At 34.9% G+C, this 27,162-nt stretch overlaps 1 protein-coding gene across 1 annotated transcript in view; it reads right to left on the reverse strand.

The window, feature by feature from the left end:
- RNF17 (ring finger protein 17) overlaps window positions 1–27,162 on the reverse strand; it is a 105,833-nt gene that overhangs the window by 14,232 nt on the left and 64,439 nt on the right. The window contains exons 18-28 of the mRNA XM_027877608.1: window positions 25,044–25,164; window positions 17,913–18,134; window positions 17,579–17,729; window positions 17,259–17,377; window positions 15,323–15,413; window positions 13,805–13,920; window positions 11,441–11,727; window positions 6,948–7,111; window positions 5,490–5,609; window positions 4,338–4,418; window positions 2,537–2,662 (exon numbers count right to left, since the gene is read on the reverse strand). Of these exons, the coding sequence (XP_027733409.1) occupies window positions 2,537–2,662; window positions 4,338–4,418; window positions 5,490–5,609; window positions 6,948–7,111; window positions 11,441–11,727; window positions 13,805–13,920; window positions 15,323–15,413; window positions 17,259–17,377; window positions 17,579–17,729; window positions 17,913–18,134; window positions 25,044–25,164 (1,598 nt within the window). The remainder of the gene's footprint in view (window positions 1–2,536; window positions 2,663–4,337; window positions 4,419–5,489; window positions 5,610–6,947; window positions 7,112–11,440; window positions 11,728–13,804; window positions 13,921–15,322; window positions 15,414–17,258; window positions 17,378–17,578; window positions 17,730–17,912; window positions 18,135–25,043; window positions 25,165–27,162) is intronic.

Below are 27,162 nucleotides of genomic sequence, written 5' to 3' on the forward strand. Positions count from 1 at the left end.
ATCACATTGCTCACAAAGGTCGATATAGTCAAAGCTATGGTTTTTCCAGTAGCAACATATGGCTGTGAGAGCTGAACTGTAAGGAAAGCTGAGTGCTGCAGAATCAATGTTTTCGAACTGTGGTGCTGGAGAAAACTTCTGAGAGTCCCTTGGACAGCAAGGAGGTCAAATCAGCCAATACTTAAAGAAATTAATTCAGGCTATTCACTGGAAAGTCAAATACTGAAGCTGAAGCTTAAATACTTTGGCCACATAATGAGAAGAAGAGACTCACTGGAAAAGACCCTGATGGTGGTAAAGACAGAAGTAAAAAGGAAAAGGGGATGACACAGGATGAGATGGACAGACAGAATCACAGAAACAACTAACACAAAGTCTGAGAGACTTACAGAGATAGTGGAGGACAGAAGGGCCTGGTGTTCTATGGTCCACAGGGTCATGAAGAATGGGAAATGACTGAACAAGAGGGAGAAGAAAAAGGGGCCTAGAAGAGACCTCTAGGATGAACCCACAGTTAAGGAAGGTGATAGAGATGATACACAAGCAAAGAAAACTGACAAGTAGTAGTCTGACAGGGAACCAGTGAACCAGGAAAGTAGCAGCACTATAAACCCAGGGAGATAATCTCTAGGAAGAATACGTGGTCAACAGTGTCAAATGTATCAGAGGAGGTGAGAAGCATGAGGACTGAGAAAAAGCCATGAGATCTGCTAGCTACTTAAGATATATATTTTATTGTATGTGTGTGTGTATATATATATGTGTGTATATATATATATGTGTGTGTGTGTGTGTGTGTATATATATATATATATATATATATACACATATGTATACGTGTTAGAAAGAACAAATCTTGGCTCTGCCACCTACTAAAGGTGTAAGCTGAGTGACCCATGGCAAGTCACAACCCTCATGAGCCTCAGCTTCCTCACATATAAAATGAAGATAATGTGTTTTTTTTATGTCTATATATCTATTTCAAAGAGCTCTTTTGAGGAAAGTAGCTTTATAAACAAGTTTTATTATTAAGACAAAAAAGTTTAATGGAGAAAACCTCCATGTCCTGGAGAATCGATTGGTAGACTTGAGATCCTAGAGTTTTGGTTAAAAGGCTAAGAATTAACCCAAAAGTTTAAGTCCCAAGTTTTAGTCTCAATTCTGCCAGTAACTAGTTCCTGATTGAGCTGAACCTCCTTAACTTCTTATCAATGTGGGGGGAGGGGGGGAGGGAATTGTGTCAAATTATCTTTAGGTCCTTCCACCTCTGAAATATTATGGTTTTATCATTTCCCAAATATGCTTAGGTCTTACTTTTTTTCATTCCAGACTTGTATTTTTATCAGTGTGGTGAACAGGTGTCAAACTCATAACCTGCTGGCTATATGTGGCTAGCAAAAATCCCAAGTGCATCCAAACCAGATTAAAATATAACTCGCAGGGATCCGTTTCTACTTGAGTTTGACACCACTAGTATAGGAGAAATTACTTCCAGATCTATATGTTTATCCTTAGTCCCTCTCAGTCCCTCTTCTAATATGCAATGCCTCATCATCAACTGACTGCTGAATATTATGAACTTGCTGTTCCATACGAAATTCAAGTTAGACATAACCAAAACCCTTCCTAACCTAACGCTTCTGAATGTCTCTATTTATGTTAATGGTACCACTATCCTTTTTATCATTGAGGTTTGCAATTTTGGGAAGAGAAGTACTATAAACTGACAGAAAACTAGGTTGAGGAACAGTTTGGGAAGGACTTTGAAGGCCAGGACAGTTTTTATTTAATCTCAGTGGTAACAAGGAGTCACTGAAGTTTTCTTGGTAGAGGAGTGATACAATTAAACATAAGGTTTACAAATATCACAGTGGCAGCAGCGTGAAGGATCAATGGGAATGGAAAGACACTAGAAGCATGGCAGGCCAATGAGGAGACTATTGCAATAGTCAAGTATCAAAAAAATAAGGCCTGAACTAGGGTGGTTGGTGCATGAGTCAAAACAGATAAGAGATTTTGTAGAAGTAGAAATGGCAGATTTAATTGGCTATACAGGGAGGATATATCGAATATATGGAGAGTCAAGGAGGACATCAAAAGGCTATCATATCAGATATATGGAGAGTCAAGGAGGACATCAAAAGGCTAAGTAATTAAATATGTTCAGTTTTTCCCTAGGGGGAAGAAACTAGGAACATTGGTGGAAGTTGCAGAGAGGGAAACTTAGGTTTCAGATAAGGAAAAATTTACTAAAATTACAAGCTATTTTAAAGTGGAATGGACTGTCACCGAAGAAAGTAGGTTCTCCTCCACTGGAAGTATTTGAGCAAAGGCTGGATGACCATTTGTCAGGTCTATTTTATAGAGGGGATTCTTTTCCAAGTACAAATTCCAGGTATGAATTGACCATCACCTCAGAGATTCCTTCCAACTATGAAATTTTGTGAAGCATAGTCCACTTATTTAATTAATATTTATAATTCTGATTAAGCTTGGGATTTCCTAACTCTAGCTAAAAGAAAAGTAGCTTGCTTACCTCTTTCAGTATTTCCTCAGAACCTTCAAATGTACAATGTTTATGATGTGCCATAAAATAAGAAAGCGACATTCCATCAAAATAGAGATGAACAGATAATTTTCCCCATGGATTTTTGGGTAATTCCTATTACGTACAATTAAGGAGTACAGTTAAGTTTCAAAACACAATATTAATTTAACTTAAAAGCGAAACATTTATGTTCATTCCACAAAACTGCAATTATGCTCTTTGTAAAATAGCATGGCCATGTAATCCACAGCACTAAATCACAAGTTTTTCCAAAAACACTTTTTCTTTACTTAAAGGAGATAATCATAATGTGCTGACCTACATAATAATAGCTATCATTAACAGAATAATTTAAAGTTAGCAAAATGCTTTCTTCACAATAATGCCATAAAACAGGTGGTGAGGCATTATTATCCCCTTTCAAAGATGAAAATGAAGCAAAGAGAAATGACTTGCCCAGGATCATACCACTATTAAATGTCAGATTTCACCCCAGTTCCACTGCTCCCTACTATATCACACATCAATATCTAAAAACTACATGCTTGAATCTGGAACTCAAAACTTAAAAAGAAAAGAATGCTATAAATAAATAATAAATTAAGAAAAATAAAAACTATTTGCACACATTAACAGCAATTTAAAACAACTAAGATGCATTAGACCTCATTTATGTTGTGCCTATCTCTATTTTGCTATCACCTCAAGTCCCGAGCACCATAGTAAGTCTCTCCCCCCTTCCCCCATCAATTCTTCCTACAGAGCTAAGTTAGTTTTCTAATGCATTGTTTTGAATGCCATTCTCCTACTCAAAAATGATTCAATGATTCCCCAGGGTCTATAGGACTAAAATCCTTAGTCTAGCATTCATATCCTCACAAATTCTTTTCCTCAAATTCCTTTCATTATTTCCCCCCTACACTAATATTCCATTTTGGCCAAATTACATACTGTTTCCAGAACAAGCTACAGTGAAAATCTTATTCTTGTCTCAAGACCAGCTGAACTTCTTTACCTTTCCTTGACAGTCTTTTTTTTTTTCTGATGCCCAGAACCTTAAGTTTCCTCCTCTGAAGTCTTGTACCACTCATTCAGCACTTTCATACACTACCCTAGACTGTTATTTGTCTTTGTATGTATAACAATGTCTCTTTGGAGGAAGGATCCTCTTTGGAAAACTCTGCAGGTTGCCCCATAGACAGCAATACCCTCCCTCTTCCATGAATGTTTCTTTTTGTATTTGAACATGATTTTTAGAAGCACAGGATCATGATCAGAGGTTTAGAGATGGAAAACACGTTAGAAGTCAGCTAGTCCAACCCTCTTATTTTAAAGAGAACATTAACGCTCAGAAGGATCAAAAGACTTGCCCAAGATCATAATGGTATTAAATGGCTCAGCCAGATTTTCAACCCAAGTTCCAAATCCAGTGTTATTTCTGCTTCACCAATAGCTTTCTCTAACAGGGCCTAATATTGCTGCATACCATAAGTTAAAATGAAGTAAGTATTTAGCAACAGAAAACTTAAGCTTACAAACACTCTATGTGTCCTTTAAAATAAAAACTTTACATGCCCTAAAATTAAGCTCATTTAAAAGTTTAGATTGAAATTTCTCTTCTTTCATATGAGTATCAATTATGACGTCATGTGTATTTAATACACACACAAAAGAATGTTTATCACTTTAAAAATCTAGGTTTTGATATTAGTTATTCCCTCCAATTAACGCTTTTAAGGAGTTATGACATGTCAACATAAATAACTGCTTAAACATTAATACAAATTACCATGTTATGAATTTCCACCTCTCTCTTTGGTAATAGTTCTTGAAGGAGTTCTACTGCGTCTGGCTGCCAGGAATTTCCAATCTAATTGGGATAAAAATATTATTTTCCATTAACCACACACAATATGCAGAGCAAGAAGCCTTTTGATAAACAAAGACCAGAGAATCACAATGAAACTGCTTTCAGATAATGCTTCAAAGAATTTATAAGGGGGGCAGCTAGGTGGCACAGTGGACAGAGCACAGGCCCTAAAGTCAGGAGGACCTGAGTTCAAATCTGGCCTCAGACCAAATAGTTGACAAGTACTAGCTGTGTGTCCTTGGGCAAGTCACTTAACCCCGATTGCCTCACTGAAAACAAACAAACAAACAAAGAATTTATAAGGGCAAATATTATGCATTTTGGTGTACACCTGTGATTTCACTGGTGTAATAAATGCTGCAATTTGTCCACAATTTTTGGTTTTAGACAGTTGTCCACGGTCATAGAGCTAGTATGGACAGAGGTGGGATTTCCTGATTCCTAGTTTTTCCAGCATTTTATCCAATATAGTGTGATGCCTCTCTTCTATACTCATGTTGCAAAATTCTGTCTGTAGTAATTTAATGTGATTTGATTAAATCCAGCCTAATATCTCTATGAAATCAATCCTCCTAAAATTCAGTTGGTCAATTGTGTAACAGAAATAATAAGAAACATGTTCAAGCAAATACAATTCCATTATGCTGAAACACAGAAAGGAAAAACACACTGGGTGGCTTAAAATCTGAGTCCTCTCTTAAAACCAAAGAAATACTTCTCCCATGGATAATCAAAGTCTACATCTAACATTATTATCAGAAAGAACATATAAGAATCTTAGCTTCCCTTAAATTTAACTGCTCTCTCCAGTAGTATATACTTTTAACCTTCCAGGCATAAAAACACAGAACACTAAAAGCAAAACAAATCAAAATGTAAATATGACTACTTAGGTTGCTTCTAGCTGTGTAATTATATGCTAGTATGCTTTTTTGTAATACTGAGCATAATAAGAGCTCTGTAGGACAGTAAATCATGCATAACACTCCATCTTACACACTATCTGATCAATCATGACAGAAAAGAATATCGAGATAAGAATCTACATAGATAGTGCAACAAATTACTTACAGGCACGGTATTATACAACTGACATGGAATACAAAACTGGGGTCTATCGGCATATAATACAATTGGGTAAAGATGACACTGTGGGATCTTCTCAGTATACCCATGGTCTAAATATTGCACCTGCATAAAAAACAAATTCCATTACAGAATTGTTGGTAGAGGAGTAATTTTACATATCTTACTGTTTAATAAGAACTACAGCAATCATCCCTAAAAGATGAAATTAACTATGATTTCAAAAAACTTCTGGGACAAACTAGCCAAACTTTCTCACTGTCATAAAATTGCTATAAATCCATATATAAAACTGTGCATATTGATTGTTGTTTGGCTTTTTCTTACTTTATTGTAAATTTCTCAGGAGTGGGGACCATGGCTTCTTTATGGCATACATCACCACAAAGTGCTAAAATAGGCACTCTACGGGCAACAGAATGGTTACTGAAAGTACACTGTCAAATGCTTTAATTAGAGAGTGATATGCATAGTTTAATAAACATTAAATTGGAAGTCAGGAATCCTAGTTTCCAGTTTCATATCTGACATTGACTCACGTCCATTTTAACAGCCCTGTGACCCTAGATAAGTCACTTTAACCACTGTTTACTTCAGTTTCCCTATCCATAAAATGGGGATAATAACAGCACCTTCCTTCCAGGGTTGTTGTGAGGATTGAATGAGATAATAATTGTAAAGTGCTTTGCACAGTGCCTAGTACATTGTGGGTGTTTAATAAATGATAGTTCCCTACTCTTCCCCTTTTCACTTACAGAGAAGTTGCCAATCTGCAATGGTCATTTGGGAGTTCCTTATACCAATAGAATCATAGGCCTAGTCCCCAACTCTATCACTAACATAAAATGCATAGTAATTTAATAAAGATTTTATCCAGGCAGGACTTTAACTTATCTTTGCCCCATCTATAAAGATCTTTAAACACAGAAATAATGTGTGTGAAAATTATTCTACTTGAAGATTGGTATGTTTTTCTGTAAAGCTCTGACAAACTTAGAAAAGCACTTATGAGTCAGTTAAAAACATTAGACTTACTGGCTCAGACTTCAGATAAACTACTGCCCCAGAAAGGAATTAGTTCTAATGCTTATTTCATTTAACCCACCCAAAAGCTAAATCCTCCTAAGAAATTTTCTGTCTAGTATGTTATACTCTGGACAGAACTTTGCTCCAAATTATGGAAATATAGATTTGAATGACTCTAGGACTAATGTGAGGTTAAAATAGTGAAAAAAAGAAAAGTCTTTAAATATAAAGGGACCTGAACACAATTCAGATTGGCTCTCCCTTGGTTTATGTCCTCAGGAAATTATCTAGTTAACTAGTTAAAAAGAAAAATATTCTCAAAAGACAATTTAAATGTTTATAATAAAAAAATTAATTTATGCTTTAGAATGACTGAGTTTAACTCTCAATCTGTCACCAAAGAATAATCAGACTTACCCTGATAGTTCCACCAACAACTTCCATAACTTTACCTCGATACCACACAGTATCTGATCCCCTCACTGCACAAGCTTCTCCTTTTTTCCAGCAATATGGCTCCAAAAGACCAAGACACTTAAAGTTACTTTGAATTTCATCCATCAAATTTCTGAGCTCAAGTTCTAAGGAAATGCATAACACATAAACCTTAGGAAAATTATTTCACTCTTAATTTTTAATGTAAATAAAATCGTTACTGTATAATATGATTATATTAAAGTTCCATGAAATAATAACTAGACTTTAAAAAGTCAGTTCCTTATACCCTTAGAATATCACTCAACTTGTTTGGTCAACTTCTATTAAGTATTTTAAATAGTGGCCTTCGATATTTGTATATTAAATACTTAGGAATCTTATATTATCAGGTTATATTCAAGAGTGTTTTGAAAATTGAGAGTACGTATCATGATTACGTTAAGATCTATTGAATGCAAATGAATAAATACTAGATCAGTTCAATTTAGGCATGATGGATCAAGAGTAGCTGAATAAAATATAATATATACCACATATTATATGATGCTGAAATGTGGCACTATCTTGGGGACACAGGCATTTAACAAAATTTTGTCAGACTCAATCTGTTAACCACTAATTATCCCAAACAGTATCTTCATTAAAAATATACAGGAATAATAACGTAGTAAAAGGCAGCATGGTGTAGTTGACAGATGGTTTAGCTTTGGAATTAAGATGAAAGTATCAGTTGGGACCAAAAACTAACGTACACACACTATTATAATTTGTCCCCTACAGAAATCCTCCTCTGATGTCTCAGTGTGGCATAATTGTGACCCTATGTGCTCAGGTACGTCTGTAGAGTACAGACTCAGGCAGGTAATACCAAAATGGAAATCTTTTTAGTAAAGATCAGACGACCAGGGCCTAACCTGAGAGGACAAGCCTAAGCAAGTATATATATGTTCATCACTAGCAGTTTGGCCACTAGATAAAAAATTGTTTGGCCATGGTAAACATCAAAAATGAAAATACATAATGACCTCTTGACTTCTGTGGCCTGCTTCTGATTTCTTAGTGATTTTGACAGAATATTAGACATGAGAACATTCTAAGAATCAAATAAATTTTAGATAGAACAGAAACACCTATTTAACTGCTGGTACTCTAAACTATAAGATCTTAGTCCAATGATCAAGAAGCAGATATAATATTGAAGGAACTGAACCACATTAGTGCTGACATTCTTGTTATAAATGACAAAAAAGAAACAAAAATATCTATGGCTAAATATTAGCAAAATGATCTTCAAGGAGGACTAAATTAAAAAATCAGTGGAACTAGTTTTAGCTGGTGCCCAAAGGTGAAAGGAGGTGTTTCACAGGACTCTGTTATACTGCCCTTGCAGTGCTCACAATAAGCACAAGTGAAAATGAACACCATGAAGATATCGGCAGTCCCTAGGCCAATATTTTTACAAAGGAGGAATAAGCAGTTCAGCTACATGAAGAATTTTACAAGAATTTTACATGCTTGACCACTTTAAAGCAAAGGTAGGCACAGTAGAGGATGGCAAATACTGTAAAATATAGTTTGGGATAAAGAAATAAAAAAGGGCCAGAGATGTGCCTGTAAAACATGAATATTTTTTTCAAGAAGTTGGAAATGCTGGACACTACGTAGACCAAACAGAAAGACAAAAATTTTACTTTAACAAATGCCTACCAAAAACCCCTCCAAATACCTATACAAAATGGCTCTAAACAAATGCCTACCAAAGTGGGAGTCATTTTTTATTTAGTTACCTCTGTGCAGTCAGACCATTAACTAAAGCAATGGCTATAATCCACATGAATTAGAACATAAAAAGACATTCAATCAGCTAATAATAATAATAATACTAATAATAAACTGCTGACTCTGGAAAATGGATGAGAGAAAAGATTTATACAGATCGTAATTTTAGAAAAATCAAACTGATATAAAAAAGTGCTATCATGAGGACCTCAGAAACTACCTTAGCCAAGCAAACATTTGAGCCCCAAGCTAAGCATGGAAGATACTTAATTGGAATGCAAACTCATCTATAGAAGATGATAACAAAAGATTATAAACAACACTGTTTTAAAAAAAAATAAATAAAATTTAAAAAAAATAAAGTTTAAAAAAAAACAGTACTGTTTAAAAAAAAGAGGGAATGGAAAAGCATTTAAGTGCTTACTATGTGCAAGTACTTGCACACTGGCAAGGCTCCATGGATTTTGGAGAATATTGGCATGACAAATGTTCCCTACCAAGAGGATAGATGGTTCAAGGGTTAGGTCCAGCTGAGATAGGGATGAAGTGGGGAATCAGTTTGTAAATAAAAGTAGACGTCTTACACATATTGGGAACTGTGCAACTTGGCAGCAGATGGTGCTGCTGGTCTGCCTCCAATTCTGTGGCCATTGTGGCAGAGTAGAGGAAAAAACAGGTAGAGGGTGCTAAGAATTAGACAATTTAAAAAAACATATGTAAGCACTAACTTAGATACTGGTACTGCTAACAACCAGGCTGTCAACATACTCTGGCAGAACAGAATTTTATCACTCTTGACAACCTCACCACAACTCAAACACAGACAAAAGGAAGTTGCAGTTAAATGGAATCATAGCCTACCTTCCCTTTAAAGGGGCAAACTCTTTAAGGAGTTGGGAGAGTCATTTTCATTGTGTATCCATAAGTAATGAGAAACGATTTCTTGGGACATCTGGTCTTTTTGTACTGTAGTGTTCACGACTAGCATTTGCAAAAGGCTACCTTAGCAACTACAGATTCTGTGCCAATATTTGTTAAAGAGGATGAAGAGGTTCCTCTAAGAATTTCTTTTGTTGTTGTCATTTAGTCATTTTCAGTTGTGTCTAACTCTGTGAACCCATTTGGGATTCTCTTGGCAAAGATATCAGAGTGTTTACCATTTCCTTCTCCAGCTCATTTTATAGATGAGGAAACTGAGGCAAAGAGAGTTAAGTGACTTGCCCAGGGTCACACAGCTAGTGTCTGAGGCCAGATTTGAACTCAGAAAGATAAGTCTTCTGAACTCCAGGCCCAGCACACTATCTATTGTGCCACTGAGCTGCCCTAAGAACTTATTAAGAGCCAAATTAAATCAATTTATATTGATACTTGGTAACTTCAATGCAAAAGGTGGGCACAGCTGACAATCTTATAGAGAGTTGGAAAACATGGTTCAGGAAAGCAAAGAATAAATTGGAGAAGCCAAATACTTGTAGACTTTACCTAAGCTGCACACTTACATAACATTAATACCTTTTTTTTTTTTAAGAAAAGAATCAGAAGATACCGGCCGTGAACAAAAGCAAATAAAATAATATCACAAAAATTAAAATTATTACATTTTAACAGACACTAAATGACTTGTTCGTGATGAAAAAGTTATTCCTGGTTCAACAGTGTAGCCAGACTATAAGACCTGTTAGAGTTAAGATAAAAATTAATGCAAAACTAGAAGAATAAACATGAAATACATGGCATACAATGAAAATAATTTTAAACAACCTATTACAACTACTGCTAAAAATGACAAAGGGATGTAATCAAGAAAATCAACAATTATGACCAGTTCATATAGACATTTAACCAATGTAGATCAATTATCATAAAAATGAGACCAAAAGAATCCAAAATGTACCTTAGTGAGCAAGCATTTGGCTAACTTGCCAAGTGGGGATATATGATAGCCTCTGGCAACAGTGGTTCAGAACAAACTCACAAGTAAAATCTTACGTAAAAGATTGGTAGAAAATTATGAGCAGTATTGCCTCATAAATTAGCAGAAAGCAACAGTGAGAAAAAAAGGTTGAAAGAAAGCTTTGATATAAAGGACAGTGGAAAAAAATAATGAAATTTCATGGTTTCATGATGTTTTACACTTTTAGGGGAATAGCTAAGCTAAAATTAATTTTAAATGTATTTACCCATTTTCTTTTCAAATATGTTCATATATATACATACCAATAAATATGAAATTATATCTAACAAAAACAGCTGATTTTCATTTTAGTTCAAGTTCATTACAAAGATATCACAAAATCACCAAGAAATTGAGATATACAATTGACTTAATAATTATATGCATTTTCATAACACCAAGAAAAATATGCTATTAGAGATTATTCCCTTAAAAAAGTTTAAATTTAAAGTTTTTAAAAAGTATTCAGAATATGGTCAAAGTGGCAGATAATTAAGGCTACATAATATAAAGATAATACTATATGGCAAGAAAGGATTGTGTGAATAATAAAATGACAGATAAAGAAATAACACATTTTCAACAACCTGTATTTGAAATGTGCACTTTAATATCTTATTAGATCCAAGAGCAAACTATACTTAAAAACTAGTTAAAAACAATACATGGTTAAAACTAAGGTAATAAAACCATATCGATGACCTTTAAACTGACAGTTTAGTATTCTGTTTTGTCTTACCTGATGATTTTGGTACCACGTATATAGTTCCATCATCACCAATGCAGCTTACTACTGCCTCAAACACTTTCATGTTAGGAATAGCCGGTGGTTTGTAACATCCTCCAATTCTTGGGTCAAGCACTGTCTTCTTTATGGCAGGCCCCTTGTGTTCACTGATAATACCGTTAACTTTGTTGGGTTCAAAATGAGATGTGCTATACTTATCCACTCCCAGACTCTCTTGTTCCATAGGGATGTCAAGACTCTTCTCAGAGGCTGAATCAGTTTTATTAATTTTGTCAACTCTGCAGGGTACAAAAAATTGCTGATCTAACCAGCAGCAAAACAGCATAAACACAAAATAGTATATAAAGTATACACACAGATGCTTACGGATAAATTAAAAATTTTTAAGTGTTTTCATATGATAATGTGCCAAAAGAGCTGTAATTGGCATAGTTACTAATTCAGTCATAATAAAACTATTTAAATCATTAATGTAATATTGATTCAACTGCCAGCACAATTTCAGTTATTCTACTATGCGTTATTATTTTATATAATGACATTTTCTAAGAGAAACCTCAAATGTCTTTCAATTATGTTAAAAAAATTCCCAAATTTAAAGTTTTGGCCCAGAAAAGTGATTTCTTCATTTCCGTTATGTTCTATTTTGTTTGTTTTATGAAGCAATTGGGGTTAACTAACTTTCCCAGGGTCACACAGCTAGTAAGTGTCAAGTGTCTGAGCTTGGATTTGAATTGGAGTCCTTCTGACTCCAGAGCCAGTGCTCTATCCACTGCACCACCTAGGTGCCCCTGCATGGCCACTTTTTAAAACTAGATAAATCAATGAATTAGTAAGCAAGGCTTATGTATCTATTGTGTGCAGATAACCATACAGCTATACTGACGTACAAAAGTGAAAGCATTCATCCCTAAAAAGATTTTAGGGAGTTTGTATTCTACTCAGAGAGATAAACAGAATACATGAAATAACAAAACCGAATGCATTTATTTTTGTACTTCTGCCTAAAATGACTCCCCCACCTAAAATTTTAAAAAGAACGTTAAAAAAAAATTCCCACACAATTCCCTCCTTGACTTTTCCCTACCTTGAGAAAGGAACTGAAGTTCCACTGAAGTATTATGAACAGATTGAAACATTTGAACAGTAACTTCTGAATTTTTTCCCCTTTAACTCAGTTTAAAAATTTTTTAATTAACTTATTTATTTTTAGCTTTCAACATTCACTTCCATAAGCTTTTGAGTTTCGAATTTTCTCCGCCTCTCTCCTCTCCTCCCTCCCTAAGATGGCGTGCAATCTGATATAGGTTCCACATATACATTCTTATTAAACATATTTTCATATTAGTCATGGTGTAAAGAAGAATTAGAATGAATGGGAGGAACCATGAGAAAGAAGAAACAAAACAACTCAGTTTTTCTTTTTTTTTTCTTTTAACAATAACTCAGTTTTTCTAAGACTTTTTTTTTTTTTTACATCAAATTGGTTCTAGTCAGAAGAGGCAACGACCATTCAGCTGGAACAAGGAATAATTCAACATTTACTCTTTTACTTCTCTATGGAGATCCTCTCCCTTTTTTCCTTTCTGATTCCCTCCCATCTTGTCAGGGATGGAGGGTCACTGTAGCAGCAAATGAATTATGAGCAGTCAGTGGACAGACTTGGCTAGAGTATACGACTGAATGATAGGTCTTTCAAATATCTGTTTGAGGTTCTAGTGTACCTTTACCTGTGTAGAGGTACAGAAGAGCCAAGAACTAAGGCTATAGCACCTAATCACCTCTCTTCATTTCCAAGAAAGGTACTTAAGACTCAAACATGATACTTGAAAAGGAAATCATAAAAGCAAACATCACTTTGCTCCTTTTCCCTCTTTCTCCTTAACATACTGGGTATTCGTTGTAATCCTTTATTTAAAGCATTTTTCTATTTAAGCAGAGAGACACTTCTAATTTCTCTCTCTCCATGATTTAGAATGAAAATATTAGGGAAAAGAAGGAATGTTATGTGAATAAATGTGGTAGTGGAGATGATTCATTTCAACTCACCATAGAAACGACAAGTATCTACAGGGCAGAGAGCCCTGTGATAAGCTGAAATTACTGAGGGAGTTTTGAATCGAGGAAAACGATTCAGTTCACGAAGGAGTTTCTTCATGGCTAAAAGACTTGGCAATCTACAAATATGTTTTCTTCTAAAATATGAGGCATATGCAATCTAGCTTTTTACATAACATATATAACACATATACAAAATATTCTACATGCAAGTGTATACATAAGAAACTAAGGGATAAGAAAGGAAATCTTAGTAAATGTCTCCATCGTAACATTAAAACCCCCAAACTTCCATACCTTCTTTCCCTCAAAGCCAAACCCTTTTTAATCAGATAATTAGAAATATCAATACATTGTCCTTTTTCATCTCTGCATAAAATTTTCACAGGCAGTGGCCATGCTGTGTAGTTTTCCTAGAACAACATAAGATCAGAGAAATCATGGAGCTGAAGTTTTCTTATACAATGACTTTTTGTCACTTTTATTGCTGATCTTCATAACTTAACATACCAGAAAGGACTACCCTAAAAAAGCTACAAGATAGTAGGCAAAGCTTTATGTGACAAGGTTGCAAAGAGGACATGTTTTTCCAAACAAGAGCCATTTCTGGTGCCATCATAAAGTTGCTAATATCTGTTTTATATACCCCAGAGTAAGTAAAGTTTATAGAAAAAATACCAGTATCAGGAATCTCTTAAAAACAGGTTACTAAAACAATCATTAGCACAGTGTGTTTCTTTAGGTATTTGCCAGGAAAGCTTCAAAACAAAAGTAAAACCTACAAGAATATAAATTTACTATGCAGATATTACAAACCTAAAACTCAACCCAAAACAAAACCCTAAAAGGAGAGAAAAATTCCAAGAACAAAAACCACTAGGTGTTAAGTTTCTTTATCCTATGTTCACTGCAACCTGCAGGCTACAAACTAAAATTTCCTCAAGGTATTTAATCTCCTGAGAGGTAGCCTATTTAGTAGATAGAGGCTAGGCTTACAGTCAGGAAGACCTGAGTTTTAAGTTCAATGTCTGACATTACTGAGCTCTGAGATCATGGGGCAAATTACTTAATCTCTTAGTGTCTCAGTCAATTCTCTAAGACTAGAAATTACAGATAAATTTGTCAATTTTTATTAATTCAGGAGCTTGCCATGCTAATGAAATCATAGGTCTGGATAAAAAAGAAAAATTAAACCTCTAATATGCCTTTTTTTCTTCAAAAAGGCCAATAACTACAACTAAATACACACACCTGTCTAGTATGCTGGAAGTCACAGAAGGGACGTTAACTTTAAAAGAGGTAAATTCTTCTCCAAAGAACAGAAGACTAAGAGCTATTAGAAGAATCCTAACATCATTACTCCAGTAGATGGTACATTTTAAAATTTTTAAAAAATGGAGTTAACTGGTATTTGGAAGAATTCAAAGACGGCAGAATTTTTCTAAAAGTTGAGAAAGTTTTTGTACCCTGTGACAAGATAAATACATTACTATATATATTTTATCTTAATGTTTCATGGTTATTTTATAATGACCTGGATAATACTGTTTTGTTAGAAATAAAGCCTGACTTGTTAGATCAGATTTTCATGAGACTTAGGCAAAGTAATCCCAAATAGTACCTAATCTACATTCATCATTTAAGTTGCTAACCTAAGAATACTGCATTTTGGAAATTTTTGAAAATATAAAAAAGTAAAAGATGTACACATAACTGAAATAAGTTCCATTTCCTTCTCTATAATGTTGAATAGTAAATACTTTTTAACCAAAATATCTACAAATAATGTTCATATTTCTTTCAATCGTTATAGACCTGAATGATTATAGATGCTATAGCTCCAGTGAGGTAAAATGAAAGACAGTCACAAGCTGTTGCTGTCCATTTGTCACTTCCACCAGTTGGACTAAAAGTAAAAAAAAATATATATATAAGAAATGTGACCTTCAAGTAACAACAATGAATTTTTAATCAAGTGTACCTGAGTTTACCTATACTCTTGAGAATTATCCTTCAAAATTTATCACCTAGGGATTTATGTACCACTGCTGTCCAATACAGCTTTTCCGCTTTAAGAATCATTTTCACAATCAGTTTAAAAGACAAAGAAAACAGTCTCATTATTTGAATGAGACTTTTTCTCCTCAAAAGTGTTAGTAGAATATAAGCCCACTGAATGCAGAGTGTTTTGTTGTTGTGACTATTCCAGGATAATCTTGCAACTCATAAACTTTTGTTGAGCTGAATTTTTTGTTGAATTACTGCACAGTTTCATTATCGACCTTTTCCAGACTTACTTGTAAATTACTTATGGCAATTTCTAAAAATAAAATTCACCCTCAAATAACAAAAATTTATCACTCATAGTCAAATGGACTTAATAAATAGGCTTTTTGGTTCCCCTTACTTATAAGGCCACTGTATGTTCTTTTTATACTAACCTAAAAAGTACATTTGGACACAAACAATTTAACTTTCACACTGAATGGGCTGGTTGTTTCTAAAGCTAATTATCTGGCACATAACAGTTTGAAGCTTAAAATTTATCAAAAGCACCTAAAAAGTAGGTGCTTATTAATGTTTGCAGAATTAAATGTTGGAGAAATAGACCTTTGCTGTTGTTCCAGAGGGCAGAACTAAGTTTAAAATAAGAGGGATTTTCTTTTACCCTTTAATTAATACATTTGTGCTGATATTAGTGGAGCAGTATAATAATTCCATTCAAAGAATACTTATTAATTGCACTGTACTAGGTACTAGAGATACAACAACTACAACACAAAAGAAACAGTTCCTGTCCTCAAGGAGTTTACACATTCTAATGAGGGACATACAACATTTGCACAATTAAATACAATATAATTTGATGAAAGAGAGATCACTAAAAGGCAGGTCACATTCACATCAACCTCTCCAACCCCCAACTCAAACTCCAATGGCTCCCTGTTGCCTCCAGAAGCAAATATAAAATGCTCTATTTGGCATTCATAATTTAGTCCCCTCCTACTATTCTCGTCTTCTTATACCTTACCCCCTCAACATACACTCTGTGATCCAGTGACACTGGCCTCCTGGCTGTTCCACTAACAAGACCATTTCTCAGCATTTTCTCTGGCTGCCTCCCATGCCTGGGACACCCTCCCTCCTCAACTCTGTCTACTGTTCCTCCTTCCTTTTCCCTGCTTGGCTTCAAGTCCCAACAAAATACTATCTTCCAGAGAAAGCCTTTCCCAACTCATCTTAATTCCAATACGTTCCCTCTGTTAATTATTTCCTATCCTGTTTATACTCTGTTTGCATATATTAATTTGCATGTTGCCTCCCCCATTAGAGTGTGAGCTCCTTGAGGGCTGGACTGTCTTTTACTATTTTTCTATCACCTACACTTAACATAGTGCTTGGCATATCGTAGATGCTTAATAAATACTGAATGACTGATTTTAAAACTATTTTTCTTCTGTCTTCATCTTCTAAATTTGTTCTTAAAAGTTTCTTTAAAATTTTGAATTGTTTTAATTTACAATGATTAAATATTTACAAAATATGAATGATAAAAAGAATCTTGGCCAAGTTATAAACTCTCTGAGCCTCAGTTTTCTCATCTATAAAATGAGAGGGTCAGACTAGATGAGCTCAAAGGTTCCTTCCAACTATGAATTTATGCTTCTGATATACCAAAACAGAAAAATCAATTTTAAACTATTTAAAAATACAAATTAATTTTAAGAGTAATCTTTTAGAAACAGGCTACCTTATATCAACAAGAGAACATTCTAAAGCTAATCTTCTTGTTGTCTTCAGATTTTCTTCAAGTTTTCTTAGACAGTCAACATTTACTGTTACTTTAATACCAAAGTCATAAAGCATGACCTACAGAAAAAAGAATACACTTGATTTTAAAATGTAAAAAAAGCTTTTTGTAAAAGTTTTATAAAAGTTGGTTGATATATATAATGAAACAAAAAATTAAGGAAATGTTGCAAATATGCAGTAGTATAGGAAATTTAAATTACTCACTAGCAAGATAATATATTTGTAGGTGAGATCACAACTCACTAATGAACCATTTACCTCCACCAATGTTGCGGAAATTATCTTGATGATCTGACCCCTTCGCCACTGCTTTAGCTCAGTCCTCTGAACAGCACAATACATATTAATTTCCCATGTAACTGGTTCACATTTTGAGTTTTCATAAGCTGTTGCCATCTTTTCCTGTAAACTATATGCAAGGTTAACATATTTAGCCCTGGAAGTCCTTTTTTATAACAGACTCTAGCAGAGAATTCTTTTGCTACTTAGCTATGTTTCATTACTTCATAATTTTTTTTACAATTAAAGTGAGGAAAATATGACATTTCTTTATCCTATAGGTGGATTCTAGGTTTTAAATATAGCATTGTACCTATTAAGTAAGGTTTCTGTTGACAGCTGTTGCACATAAATCTTCTCAGGAGACACAACATTAGAGATCTGCACAGGAATTTCCTTGTTATGAAGTAAGTGTAAATCCTGATCCTCCAAAAATTTTGTAACCAAAGAATCTGAGGTATTTGTTTCAGCTGAAATTATTTCTTCAGGAGAAGGATCCCATACTTCATCATACTTTTGACAATTTATGGTATATCTAGAAAATAATATATATTTATAAAAATGTGTATGATATTTGCATTTCTCTAATTGTAGACTAAAATAGCCAAGTCAAAATATGAACATGCTTTAACTATTTAAAAAAGTAATTTTACAATACATCAAATCATAATTGAGCTGAGTTAACTGACGTTCTTCCCAAAATAGCCATACCTAACACCACAATAAGACGACAGAAAAAACTTTTAATCCAAACAAACTGAAAATCACAAGTTTTATTTCAAGAATTGCATCAGGAAGTTACTAAATATCTATTCATAAATTCTCCTCTCATCCCAAAAACAAGATTTAAGAGAGTAATTGAGCAGTTTACTTTGCTTGGTTAAATCTAACTTAAAAGATAAATTTTTTCTAGGCTAACAGTGGTAGCAATCCTTGCCTAATCAGAATTTGAAAGGGAACTCATTAGGACTCTGGGCAAGTCACTTAACTTCTCAATTTCCTTAGCTGTAAAATGAGGGCTTTGAACTAGATGCCCTCCAAGACCCCTTCCAGTTCTAAATATGTAATCCTATAAAATTATTACCATCATCACAAAAAGGAGTTGAAGAAACAATACATGAATCCATCTCCTCTGTCCTCTACCTACAAATCCAATCCTGCAGGATGTTTGGGTTAATTTTCTTATAACAAATTAAGGCACAGTAGAGACAAATAGAATTTTTACATTTTTATCTTTGTTCCTTTGTGGTGAGAAGCTCTGCCAAACAAATATCTTCTGTGCCCCAAAGCCAAGAGGAGGAGCTAATAATATAAATGATAAAACTGAGACAAAAACTTTTTCAACAAGTTACAGAGCTGGGTTGAAACCAATAATATGAAAATTAATATGAGTAAGTAAATGCTAAGCCTTGAATTTAGGTTAAAAGTTTAGGTTGAGGAAAACTTTCTTGACAACTGTTTATATTTAAGATTCAAATATTATTCAGCACCAACTTTATATGAGCCAAAGATGTGATGTGGATCCCCCCCAAAAAGAAGCAAACACAATCTTAAGCTGAATTAATAGAAGTACAGGAATCATGGGATACAATAGTTCTACTATCATCTACTACTCAACTGACTGGTAAGGTCATTAATATTCTGATGAGGTCAATTTAACATCATCTTTGTGAATATAAAGGGCAGCATTTGAAAGACTAGTTTTCTTCCTATACACCCTTCAAAACTAAGTGGTATGTAAAATATTCATATAAGCATTTTTTGTCTAGTAGCAAAAAGACAAACAGAAAAACGAGAGTACTCACACGAAAGGGTAGATAAAATGGGGCATATAAATGTGGTAGAATATTACTGGTTTAGTAATTAAAAAATGAACATGAGGGAGGGGTGGAGCCAAGATGGTGGAGTGAAAGCAGTGACTTGCTTGAGCTCTCCCCCAAACTCCTCCAAATACCTATAAAAATTGGCTCTGAACAAATTTGAAAGCAGCAGAACCCACAAAAAGACCTAGTGAAACAAATTTCCAGCCCAAGACAACCCGGACGGTTGATCAGAAAGGTATATCAAGCCGGGCGGGGAGAAGAACGCAGTTTGGCATGAGTATACAGGCCACAGCGACCCTGGAGCAGGCCTCAGAGGGCTGAATCACAGGCAGCTGTGGCAGTTTCCAGATTTCTCAACCCATGAACACCAAAGACAACTTAGAAGGTCAGTGGGAAAAGTCTGTGACTGGCGGTGAGAGAAAAGCTAGGTCTCAGCCGCAAGTCCCAAGCACAGTGGCTGCCTCCTGAGCTTCTGTCACACAGACTGAGGGCAAATCCAGTGGTTGATCAGAGGGGTATTGCAGGGATCTCTTCGCTAGTGCTGAGGCAGGAATCTATTGCTTTGCCTGTGCTTGAATCTGGGTCACAGTTCTGAGGGGCAGTCCTGGGGCTAGGAGGAACACTGGTGTGGTGGAGCTTGTTGTGGCAGTGGAGAGGAAACACCTTGCCCCTTTATCATACCACCTTAGAAGAAGTGAAAATTTACAGGTCCCTAGAAGTATCTCTGAAAACAGCTGTACAAACCCCCAAAGCTTGGGACAGTACATTCTCCACATTGGAAGCAGACTCTTACCTTAACAAAGAGTTTAAAACTCAAGTAATTGGCCAGGATCATGAGTAAGCAGCACAAAAAAAGAGTCAGACTGTATTATCTTACTTTGGGTGACAAAGAAGATCAAAACATACAACCAGAAGAAGACAACGAAGACAAAGCTCCTACATCCAAAGCCTCTAAGAAAAATATCAATCAGTCCCAGCCCTTGGAAGAGCTTAAAAGGGATTTTGAGAAGCAAGTAAGAGAAGTAGAGGAAAAACTGGGAAGAGAAATGAGAGTGATGCAAGAAAATCATGAAAAACAAGTCAACAGCTTGCTAAAGGAGACTCAAAAAAATACTGAAGAAAATAACACCTTAAAAAATAGCCTAACCCAAATGGCAAAAGAGGTCCAAAAAGTCAATGAGGAGAAGAATGCCCTAAAAAGCAAAATTGGCCAAATGGAAAAGGAAGTCCAAAAGATTACTGAAGAAAATACTTCCTTAAAAATTAGAATAGAGCAATTGGAAGCTAGTGACTTTATGAGAAATCAAGACACTGTAAAACAAATCCAAAAGAATGAAAAATTAGAAAACAATGTGAAATATCTCATTGGAAGAACAACTGACCTGCAAAACAGATCCGAAGAGAGAATTTAAAAATTATTGGACATCTGAAAGCCATGATGAAAAAAAGAGCCTAAACATCATCTTTCAAGAAATGATCAAGGAAAACTGCCCTGATATTTCAGAACCAGAGGGCAAAATAGAAATTGAAAGAATCCACCGATCTCCTCCTGAAAGAGATCCCCAAAGGAAAACTCCTAGGAATATTGTAGACAAATTCCAGAGTTCCCAGGTCAAGGAGAAAATATTACAAGCAGCCAGAAAGAAATAATTCAAGTATTGTGGAAACACAACCAGGATAACACAAGATTTAGCAGTTTCTACATTAAGGGACCACAGGGCATGGAATATAATATCCCGAAGGGCAAAGGAGATAGGATTACAACCAAGAATCACCTACCCAGCAAAACTGATTATAATCCTTCAGGGAAAAAAAATGGTCATTCAGTGAAATAGAGGACTTTCAAGCATTCTTGATGAAAAGGCCAGAGCTGAATAGAAAATGTGATTTTCAAATACAACATCCAAGTGGAACATGAAGAGGTAAACAGGAAAGAGAAAATCATAAGAGACTTATTAAGGTTGAACTGTTCACATTCCTGCATGGAAAGATGATACTTGTAACTCATGAGACTTTTGTCACTATTAGGGTAGTTGGAGGGGAAAAAATTATATGTACGTATATATAGATATAGATATATAGATAGAAGGCACAGGGTGAGTTAAAAATGAAGGGGTCATATCTGGAGAATAAAATTAAGGGGTGAGAGAGGAATATACTAGGGGAAGGAGAAAGGGAGAGGTAGAATGGGGTAAATTATCCCACAAAAAAAACAAACAGAAAAGAAAAGGCTCTTACAGTGGAGGGGAAATGGGGGAAGGTGAGAGGGAATGAGTGAATCTTATTCTCATAGGATTTGACTTAAGGAGGAAATAATATATATACTCAATTGGGTATGGAAATCTGTCTTACCCTACAGGAAAATAGGGGTAGAAGGGGACAAGAGAGTAGGGGGATTGATAGAGAGGAGGGTAGATTGGGAAAGGGGGTAATCAGAAGCGAATACTTCTGAGGAGGGACAGGGTCAAAAGAAAGAACAGAATAAATGGGGAGCAGGGTAGGATTAAGGGAAATAGAGTCAGTTTTTCACAGCATGTCTACTATGGAAGTGTTTTGCATAACTGCACATATATAACCTATATTTAGTTGCTTTCCTTTTCAATGAGGGTGGGTGGGGAGGGAGGAAAGGGGAAAATTCAGACCCAAAGGTTTAAAAACACATGTTTAAAAAAAATGTTTTCACATGAGACTAGGAAATAAGAAATACAAGAAATGGGGTACAGAAATCTATCCTGCCCTACAGGAAAATAGAAGGAAGGGGATAAGAGAAGGGGGGGCAAAAATAGAAGGGAAGGCAGACTAGGGAAAGGGGTATTCAGAATGCATGCCATCTTGGGGTGGGGGGAAGGTCGAGATGGGGTGAAAATTTGGAACTCAAAATCTTGCGGAAGTAAATGTTGAAAACTAAAAATAAAGAAATTTATTTAAAAAAAAAGTTGCCAAGGTAAAAAAAAAAAAATTTTTTTGAGTTTCAAATTCTCTCTCTCCCTCTTTCCTTCCCTTCCTCCCTCCCCTCCCTGAGATGGCAAGCAATCAGATATAGGGTATTCATATGCAATCATGTAAAATATTTCCATATTTGTTATTTTTTACAAAAAGACTTAAATAAAAGAAAAAATGAAAGAAAAAATGAACATGAGGAATTTGTTCAAAATGGTAAAATTTGTATTAACTGATATAGAATGATGGGAAGTTAAATCAAGATAACACTATAAATAATTACTACAATAATGTCAATGAAACATTAAGACAATTAGAAATCAGATTAAATGTAATTTGAATGATATAATAAAATGCATTTAATGTAAACGATAACACATGTAATGTAAATGAAAAAATATTTAATGTTAATGACATTAACAATGATGAAACATATATCCTTCCTTTTGGTGGAAATAGCTATGGAGTCAGAGGACCTGAGTTCCAATGCTAGACTTCAGTTTTCTAGCATTTCTTAAACTGTGAACCCCAGATAGGGTTGTGACCCACAGTTTAAGAAGCACTGATCTATACACTGGAAGTAGAGTACAACAGAGAACCTCTAAGGTCCCTTCCAACTCTAGCTCTGTGATCCTAAAGATGACCGACTATGGGTATGGGTGTGAAATACCGTACCTTCTGTTAGCTCTGCTCACTGTTTCAGCTAGCTCTGCTTAGCTTTGTTATAAAGACGAGTTCAATAAGAGGGGAAGGTGTTTGAGAAGTGAGTACAGTGTGAAACATAAAAGCTATCAATGAAACATTTAAAATAATCAGATAGTATGTTTCTTCAGGTTTACATATTCCCATCCTTCTTCTTGGACTACTTAGCTTGACAGTAATCACAGACCATAAACTCAGTGTAAGTCAACAGTACAACAGCAGCCAAAAGGGAAGTAACGGGAGTAGTCCCACGATCAGATCACATTTAGACCACTGTGTTTACTCTATGGCATCACATTTAAGGAAGGAAACTGAGAAACTTTAGCACATCTGGAGTACTGAAAAGATTTTATAAGGAAATATTTTCCAACAATTTTAACCATACAATTTGTTATTGTTCAGTCTTGTCTGACACTCTGTGACTCCACTTGGGATTTTCTTGGCAAAATTACTGTAGTGGTTTGCAAATAATTTCCCTCTCTAGCTCATTTTTTACAGATGAGGAACTGAGGCAAACAGGGTTAAGTCACTTGCTTAGGGTCACACAGCTAGTAAGTGTCTGAAGTCACATTTGAACTCAGGAATATGAGTCTTCCTGACTTCAGGCCTAGCACCCTTTTCACTGTGCCACCTGTCAACTATACAACAACCTAGCAGGGGTGGGGAACCTGCATCCTTGAGGCCACATGTGGCCCTCCAGGTCTTCAAGTGCAGCCCTTTGACCGAATCCAAACTTCACAGAAATTATACTTGAGGACCTATAGGGCCACATGTGACCTCAAGGTCGCAGGTTCCCCACCTGGGAGCCAGAAGATCCCAGCTGGGCTCAGTTCCTCTTTTTGCCATTTATTGAGTAATCTTGGACAAGTCACTTGACTTTGGAGGCAGCTAGTGATGCAGGGGGTCTAAAGTTGGTCCTGGAGTGAGGAAGACCCAAGTTTAAATGTAGCCTCAGACACTTCCTAGCTGTGTGACCCTGGGCAAGTCACTTAACTCTGTCTGCCTGTTTCCTTATCTATAAAATGAACAGAAAAAGAACACCTACCTCCCAAGGTTGCTGTGAGGATTGAATGAGATATTTGTAAAGTATTTTGCTAACCTTAAAGTGTTACATAAATGCTTGTTGCTGTTGACTTTTCTAGGCCTCAAGTTATCTCATCTATTAAAAAAAGAGGTTGGACTATAAGGGTGAAGCAATAGTATACCTTCCAGTTACACAATCAATATGATCTTATTTCCTCCAATTCTTATTTAGTACCCACCCTAATGCAAGACTTATTTTTTTCTGGTATACCATAATGAAGCACTGAGAAGATGCTTTTTTAATATTAAAATTCAGATTTAGTTGCGGTACTGTTAATAATTCTTTTTTATCTTTTAATATTCTTTTTATAGCATTTGTGCTTCACATGTTCAAAACAAAGGGCACAACCTTCAAGGCTTTAAGAAAAAAGCAAAAAATAATTTGTATGATATGCTTTTTTAAAGGTGAATAATGGTTCAAATAATGGTTTATTTACCTTATTTTTTCTGTGATCAAAACCATGCTGTTGCTAGATTCAATAGCCTGACACAATAGAAGATTACTTAAACATTATTGCTCATTTTCATCCAAAATAGTGACGATTTGAAAACACTGCCTTAGGGTTTTTTAAGGTGTACCAACCCTAACAAAGTATTTTTAAAGATGGCTGGAAGTTTAAAAAAAAAGTGACAGAATGATCAAGAACTTATATTAAATACTCACAATTAAGAGCAGTAAGGTCTAATGGAGAGAAAGCTAACCCTGGGATCAGGATGACCTGAGATCAAGTCCTACCTCTGACACATACTGTGATACGTGATCTACGGAAGTTACTTAGGTTTTCTTTTCAGAGAGCTCCCTATGTAGATGAAGTCATAGATGTGGACCAAAAAAAAAAAAAAATCCCAAAGACAGTATATGCTTATTAGCAATTAATATTAAAAAATATACTTACCCTAACTCATAAGACGCTAAACCTTCTTTAACTAGCTGGCTATTAACACTGTTTGGTATCATTCCAGGAGCACTGATAGAATCAAATAGCTCGACAGATAGTACATTGTCTTCCAAAATTTCTGTAAAACCAAGAATATATTGCAAAAATTTTTTTTATTTGAATAAACTATGTAGTTAATTTATTTTCATTTAGAATGTATATTTTAAAGAACCTTACATATTTATAAACACTACTGAGTAAAAGCATGATCTCCATAAGGTTATTAAAGTGAATATTGCTAGGGAGAGAGAAGTTGTACAAATGTTTCAATGGCACTCATAAAAATAAATATTTTGTACTCTTTACTCCATATACATTTTTGTGTTATTTTCCGCTACAAATTGCTAGGGGACTTTTTAAAAATTAAAAAACTGGTTCGGATTCTTATAATCTAGCGACTGCTCAAATTCTTAAAATCTAGCCAATAGCTCACTAATTTTCAGACTTCTTAAGAGTCTGACCAATACGACGGATGTTCTAATAAACCTTGTCTTTGGCTGGAAAAAAAAATTAGAAAACTATAAGAAGAATGGACATTTACATAGGATTGACAATTTAAAGACCAGGTTTTAATTCAGTTTCTGACAAATTAAGGTAAACTAATTCTTAAATCAGTATTATATTTGTGTATTTCACAACTTGTATCGACATATCATACACCACAAAGTCCAATATATATAACCTTCAGTTAAGGAGAAGCCTCAATTTCCTGGCTTTCTTCCCCATTCCATAATGACCTTTTATAAGAAAGAGTCAAATTACAAAGGTTGTTCTTTCAAGTACAACAGTAACAACAGATGACAAAAATTCCAAAGAATACCCTAGAGTTTAATATATTATTTATTCCAATCTCCTATGCCTTTCATGCCTATTTTCAATAACAACAACCTACTGGGCACTATGTTATCCTGATCAAGGTTTATGTTCAATAACTGTAACAACCACTACTGTCATCACTGTAAGGCAAAACAGATCCTAATACATTTCAGAAAGATAGTCAATAAAGCCCGAAATCAAAAAAATTTTTGACTTAGTACCTAGTGAAAAAGTAAACGAAACTAACCAAAATATTAATAATTCAAGTATTACAGTATATAAAGGTGTTACTGTAATGCATATCTAGTTTAATTTCTGCTAGGAATAAAGGAGACAATACTATTTTTCACTTGTACATCTGGTATAATCCATTGTGGCAATTAATACCGCAAAGCATTACGAACAACCAAGTTATTTCCAAGTATCCTTGTAGTGGGGTTTATAGTAATAGTACTTTACTGATTTGCTTGAAAAGAAATAATTTCTTCTAATAATCATCTATATGTAATTCTCTCTCTTCCTCCTTCTATTATTTGTTTTTACTTCCTTCTGTTCCTCTAATCCAGTGATGTCAAACTCAATAGAAACAGGGGTCACTAATCCACACACAAGGATCTCTGTGGGATGCATACTGACTTAATTTTAAAATGTAGTATTATCTATGTTTTATTATATTTTTATTTACTTTGTTACATATTCCCCAATTACATTTTAATCTGGTTTGGGTGGCACTTAGGAAGTGATGGAGGCTACATGTTTGACAATTCTGTTCTAAACCATGTGCCTCCAACTTCCTGTCTCCAAATTTCTCCTTCATGCTTTTGGCTTGCATTAAAGTTCATACTTATCAACTCTGCCCCAAATCAATGCTTAGCTCCCTAGTGGTGGTCGTTAAGGAGCAAGAAGCTCAATTTATTGTCTTTCTCAGAGGAGTGTCAAGGTCAAATATTAAGACTGAAGACTAGCTAGTATCATGGGATCTATACAAAGATGAAATACAATTCTGTTGTAGTCCAATGGAAGAGTTTTGATGCAGAGAAGTAGAATTTTAGAGTGATAATGATCAAACTTAATAATCTAATTTTGTAGTTTTTTCCATGACAGGGTTAACATCTTCCAACATACAGAGAGAATTCTTGTCTTTTTGTATTTTAAAACCTAAGTGAAATGTTTTATCATACAAAGTATTCTAATTATAAAGAAATGCTTACATTATTTCTAGTCTCTCTCTCTCTCACACACACACACACACACACACACA

This window comes from Vombatus ursinus, unplaced genomic scaffold, assembly GCF_900497805.2.
Source record: "Vombatus ursinus unplaced genomic scaffold, bare-nosed wombat genome assembly UNPS02014813.1, whole genome shotgun sequence".
NCBI classification, from domain to species: domain Eukaryota; kingdom Metazoa; phylum Chordata; class Mammalia; order Diprotodontia; family Vombatidae; genus Vombatus; species Vombatus ursinus.